This window comes from Chiloscyllium plagiosum, unplaced genomic scaffold (assembly GCF_037043375.1).
Source record: "Chiloscyllium plagiosum isolate Xiang-an unplaced genomic scaffold, Cpla_swu_hap1 HiC_scaffold_40, whole genome shotgun sequence".
Taxonomy (NCBI): domain Eukaryota; kingdom Metazoa; phylum Chordata; class Chondrichthyes; order Orectolobiformes; family Hemiscylliidae; genus Chiloscyllium; species Chiloscyllium plagiosum.
In genome coordinates, this window is record NW_028270178.1 from 10,205,929 (window position 1) to 10,211,928 (window position 6,000).

Genomic DNA, 6,000 nt, shown 5'->3' on the forward strand with positions numbered 1-6,000 from the left:
CCCACCACTATATATCACCCAGTCTGTACCCACCACTATATATCACCCAGTCTGTACCCGCCACTATATAACACCCAGTCTCTCAATTAAAGTTAATGACTCTCACTGGGATACAGTCCCTGAAGGAGCTGACTCTCACTGGGATACAGTTCCTGAAGGTGCTGTCTCTCACTGGGATACAGTCCCTGAAGGGGCTGACTCTCACTGGGATACAGTTCCTGAAGGTGCTGTCTCTCACTGGGATACAGTCCCTGAAGGGGCTGACTCTCACTGGGATACAGTTCCTGAAGGGGCTGACTCTCACTGGGATACAGTTCCTGAAGGTGCTGTCTCTCACTGGGACACAGTTCCTGAAGGGGCTGACTCTCACTGGGACACAGTTCCTGAAGGGGCTGACTCTCACTGGGATACAGTTCCTGAAGGGGCTGACTCTCACTGGGATACAGTTCCTGAAGGTGCTGTCTCTCACTGGGACACAGTTCCTGAAGGGGCTGACTCACTGGGACACAGTTCCTGAAGGAGCTGACTCTCACTGGGATACAGTTCCTGAAGGGGCTGACTCTCACTGGGACACAGTTCCTGAAGGGGCTGACTCTCACTGGGATACAGTTCCTGAAGGTGCTGACTCTCACTGGGATACAGTTCCTGAAGGGGCTGACTCTCATTGGGACACAGTTCCTGAAGGGGCTGACTCTCACTGGGATACAGTTCCTGAAGGGGCTGACTCTCACTGAGATACAGTTCCTGAAGGTGCTGACTCTCACTGGGATACAGTTCCTGAAGGTGCTGACTCTCACTGGGATACAGTTCCTGAAGGGGCTGACTCTCACTGGGACACAGTCCCTGAAGGTGCTGACTCTCACTGGGACACAGTTCCTGAAGGTGCTGACTCTCACTGGGATACAGTTCCTGAAGGTGCTGACTCTCACTGGGATACAGTTCCTGAAGGAGCTGACTCTCACTGGGATACAGTCCCTGAAGGGGCTGACTCTCACTGGGATACAGTTCCTGATGGTGCTGACTCTCACTGGGATACAGTTCCTGAAGGGGCTGACTCTCACTGGGATACAGTTCCTGATGGTGCTGACTCTCACTGGGATACAGTTCCTGATGGTGCTGACTCTCACTGGGATACAGTTCCTGAAGGGGCTGACTCTCACCGGGATACAGTTCCTGAAGGGGCTGACTCTCACTGGGATACAGTTCCTGAAGGGGCTGACTCTCACCGGGATACAGTTCCTGAAGGTGCTGACTCTCACTGGGATACAGTTCCTGAAGGAGCTGACCCTCACTGGGATACAGTTCCTGAAGGGGCTGACTCTCACTGGGATACAGTTCCTGAAGGGGCTGACTCTCACTGGGATACAGTTCCTGAAGGGGCTGACTCTCACTGGGATACAGTCCCTGAAGGGGCTGACTCTCACTGGGATACAGTCCCTGAAGGGGCTGACTCTCACTGGGATACAGTTCCTGAAGGGGCTGACTCTCACTGGGACACAGTTCCTGAAGGGGCTGACTCACACTGGGATACAGTCCCTGAAGGTGCTGACTCTCACTGGGATACAGTTCCTGAAGGGGCTGACTCTCACTGGGATACAGTCCCTGAAGGTGCTGACTCTCACTGGGATACAGTTCCTGAAGGAGCTGACCCTCACTGGGATACAGTTCCTGAAGGGGCTGACTCTCACTGGGATACAGTTCCTGAAGGGGCTGACTCTCACTGGGATACAGTTCCTGAAGGGGCTGACTCTCACTGGGATACAGTCCCTGAAGGGGCTGACTCTCACTGGGATACAGTCCCTGAAGGGGCTGACTCTCACTGGGATACAGTTCCTGAAGGGGCTGACTCTCACTGGGACACAGTTCCTGAAGGGGCTGACTCTCACTGGGATACAGTTCCTGAAGGTGCTGACTCTCACTGGGATCCAGATCCTGAAGGTGTTGACTCTCACTGGGATCCAGATCCTGAAGGTGCTGACTCTCACTGGGATCCAGATCCTGAAGGTGCTGACTCTCACTGGGATACAGTTACTGAAGGGGCTGACTCTCACTGGGATACAGTTCCTGAAGGGGCTGACTCTCACTGGGATACAGTTACTGAAGGTGCTGCCTCTCACTGGGATCCAGATCCTGAAGGGGCTGACTCTCACTGGGGGACCATACCTGCGGAGGATGCCTCTTTCTCTTGCATCATTCATTCACAGGTCCTGTGTTTACTGTCTGTGTCTATTGGGTATGAGTGACCCCTTCTGACCTGAGTAAGCATGGAGCGCAAATCCCTTCCCTGCCACTTATTAACGAATGAGAGGCATTTAACTTGATTTGCCAGGGGGTTTGAGAGTCCCCAGTATCTGAGTGTTTCAGTCTGTCTCTGTTGTACCTTGGCCCTCCTGGAACAGCTCTCTAACCCTTATTTCCTCTCTCTCTCTGTCTCTCTCTCTCGGTCTCCCCCTTCCCAGGGGGAATATGCTCCCCAATATCACCAAAGATTACATGCGGTCCTGTTCCTACCACCCGGAGACAGATCTCTTCTGCCCCATTTTCCGTTTGCGTGACATCGTGCATTTCGCTTCTCAGGATTTCTACGCACTTACCCGGAAGGTAGGTGGGAGTTGTCAGAGTGAGCCTGGGACCATGTCTGTACACCGTAGATAACTCAGTGACCTGGAGGGGAGCCGGTGAAGTCACTGTGGCCACATTCAGGGAGGATGCCTTAGTCGCTGGAGAGACAGCTTGTGAGAGAGAGAGACACACACACACACACAGTACACAGCGATGATTTGGAGACGCTAGTGTTGGACTGTGGTGCACTAAGTTAAAACTCCCACAACACCAGGTTAGAGTCCAACAGGTTTATTTGGAAGCGCTAGCTTTCGGAGCGACGCTCCTTCATCAGGTGGTCGTGGAGAATAAGATCGTAAGACGCAGAATTTATCACAACAGTTTACAGTGTGATGTAAGTGAAATTATACGTTGAAATAGACCCTGATTGTCTGTTGAGTCTCTCATCTGTTCGAATGACCAGGAAAGTTTCACTCCTTCCATCTGCAAATCACAAAACCGTTTTTGTAAAGTTACATTCTCAGGTTAACTTTTTACAAAAGTTATGTATGTGTGTAATGTGTGAGTATGTGTGTGTGAGTGAGTGTGAGTTTGAGTGTGTGTTTGAGTGTGTTTGAGTGTGTGTGTGAGTGAGTGTGTGGGTGTGAGTGTGAGTGTGTGGGTGTGAGTGTAAGAGTGTGTGTTGAGTGTGTGTGTGTGAGTGTGTGTGTGAGTGTGGGTATGAGTGTGAGTGTGTGGGTGTGAGTGTAAGAGTGTGTGTTGAGGGTTTGTGTGTGAGCATGTGGGTGTGAGAGTGTGTGTGTGTGAGTGAGTGTGTGTGTGTGTGTGAGTATGTGTGTGTGTCTGTGAGTGTGTGTGAGTGTGTGGGTGTGTGTGTGCGTGAGTGTATGAGTGTGTGTGTGTTTGTGTGAGTGTGTGTGTGTGAGTGTGTGTGTGGGTGTGAGAGAATGTGTGTGTGAGAGAATGTGTGTGTGTGAGTGTGTGGGTGTGAGAGAGTGTGGGTGTGAGAGAGTGTGTGTGAGAGAGTGTGTGTGTGAGTGTGGGTGTGTGAGTGTGTGTGTATGAGAGTGTGTGTGTGAGCGTATGCGAGTGTGTGCGTGTGTGAGTGTGGGTGTGTGTGTGTGTATGTGAGGGGGTGTGTGTATGTGGGGGTGTCTGTGGGAGTGTCTGTGGGAGTGTCTGTGGGAGTGTCTGTGGGAGTGTCTGTGGGAGTGTGTGTGGGAGTGTGTGTGGGAGTGTCTGTGGGAGTGTCTGTGGGAGTGTGTGTGGGAGTGTTTGTGAGTGTGTTTGTGAGTGTGTGTGTGAGTGTGAGTGTGTGAGTGTGAGTGTGTGAGTGTGTGTGTGTGTGGGTGTGAGTGTGTGGGTGTGAGTGTGAGTGTGTGTGTGTGTGGGTGTGAGTGTGTGGGTGTGAGTGTGTGTGTGTGAGTGTGTGAGTGTGTGAGTGTGTGAGTGTGTGAGTGTGTGAGTGTGTGAGTGTGTGTGTGTGAGTGTGGGAGGGTGTGTGGGAGTGTGTGTGAGTGTATGTGGGAGTGTGTGTGAGTGTATGTGTGAGTGTGTGTGTGTGTGTGTGTGTGTGGGTGTTTGTGTGGGTGTGAGTGTGTGTGTGAGTGTGTGTGTGAGTGTGTGTGTGAGAGTGTGTGTGTGAGTGGGTGTTTGTGTGGGTGTGAGTGTGTGGGTGTGAGTGTGAGAGTGTGTGTTGAGGGTTTGTCTGTGAGTGTGTGGGTGTGAGTGTGTGAGTGTGTGTGTGAGTAAGTGTGTGTGTGTGTGAGTGTGTGTGTGGGTGTCTGTGAGTGTGTGTGAGTGTGTGTGAGTGTGTGTGAGTGTGTGTGTGTGTGTTTGTGAGTGTGAGTGTGAGTGTGAGTGTGAGTGTGATTGTGTGAGTGTGAGTGTGTGTGAGTGTGAGAGTGTGTGTGTGTGAGTGTGTGTGTGAGTGTGAGAGTGTGCGTGTGTGTGTGTGAGTGTGTGTGAGTGTGTGGGTGTGTGTGAGTGTGGGTGTGTGAGTGTGGGTGTGTGAGAGTGTGAGTGTGGATGTGAGTGTGAGTGTGGGTGTGAGTGTGTGTGTTTGTGAGTTTGAGTGTGTGAGAGTGTGTGTGTGGGTGTGAGTGTGAGTGTGTGGGTGTGAGTGTGTGTGTGAGTGTGGGTGTGTGAGTATGGGTGTGTGAGTGTGTGTGTAAGTGAGTGTGTGTGTGTGTGTGTGTGCGTGAGTGTGTATATTTGTGTGTGCGTGAGTGTGTGTATTTGTGTGAGTGTGTGTGTGTGTGTATTTGTGTGAGTGTGTGTGTGAGTGTGGGTGTGGGTGTGAGTCTGTGAGTGTGAGTGTGTGAGAGTGTGTGTGTGAGTGTGAGTGTAGGTGTGTGAGAGTGTGTGTGAGAGTGTGGGAGTGTGTGAGTGAGTGTGTGTGAGTGTTGGGGGTGTGTGTGTGAGTGTGAGTGTGTGAGTGTGTGAGTGTGAGTGTGGGTGTGAGTGTGGGTGTGAGTGTATGTATTTGCGAGTGTGAGTGTGTGAGAGTGTGTGTGTGAGTGTGAGTGTGTGTGTGGGAATGTGTGTGTGGGAATGTGTGTGTGGGAGTGTGTGTGAGTGTGGGTGTGTGTGAGTGTGGGTATGTGAGTGTGTGTGTGTGTGAGTGTGAGTGTGAGTGTGTGAGAGTGTATGTGTGTGAGTGTTAATGTGAGTGTGTGAATGTGTGTGAGTGTGGGTGTGGGTGTGGGTGTGTGTGAGTGTGGGTGTTTGTGTGAGTGTGTGTGTTTGTGAGTGTGAGTGTGTGTGTGAGTGTGTGTGTGAGTGAGAGTGTGTGTGTGTGTGAGTGTGTGTATGTGAGTGTGGGTGTGAGAGTGTGAGTGTGTGTGTGTGAGTGTGGGTGTGTGTGTGTGTGAGTGTGTGTGAGTGTGTGGATGTGAGAGTGTGTGTGTGTGAGAGTGTGTGTGTGTGAAAGAGTGTGTGTGTGAGTGTGTGAGTGTGTGTGTGTGTGTGAGTGTGTGTGAGTGTGTGTGAGTGTGTGTGTGGGTGTTAGTGAGTGGGGGTGTGTGTGTGAGTGTGCGCGTGTGAGTGTGTGTGTGTGTGTGAGAGTGTGGATGTGTGGGTGTGAGTGTGTGTGTGTGTGAGTGTGTGTGTGTGTATGTGGGGGGGTGAGTGTGTGAGTGTGTGTGTGAGTGGGTGTGTGTGAGTGTGTGTGTGAGTGGGTGTGTGTGAGTGTGTGAGTGTGTGAGTGGGTATGTGTGTGTGTGTGAGTGTGTGTGTGTGGGGGTGTGAGATGTGTGTGAGTGTGGGTGTGTGTGAGTGTGTGTGTGTGAAAGAGTGTGTGTGTGAGTGTGTCTGTGTGTGAGTGTGTGTGTGAGTGTGTGTGTGTGAGTATGAGTGTGTGTGTGAGTGTGTGTGAGTGTGTGTGTGGGTGTTAGTGAGTGCGTGTGCGTGTCTGTGTGTGTGTACCCGAGTGTGTGT

General features: G+C 51.6%; 1 protein-coding gene across 1 annotated transcript in view; it reads left to right on the forward strand.

Moving 5' to 3' along the window:
• p2rx3b (purinergic receptor P2X, ligand-gated ion channel, 3b) overlaps positions 1-6,000 on the forward strand; it is a 173,495-nt gene that overhangs the window by 102,869 nt on the left and 64,626 nt on the right. The window contains exon 7 of the mRNA XM_087981622.1: positions 2,460-2,601. Coding sequence (XP_087837748.1) covers positions 2,460-2,601 — 142 coding nt within the window. The remainder of the gene's footprint in view (positions 1-2,459; positions 2,602-6,000) is intronic.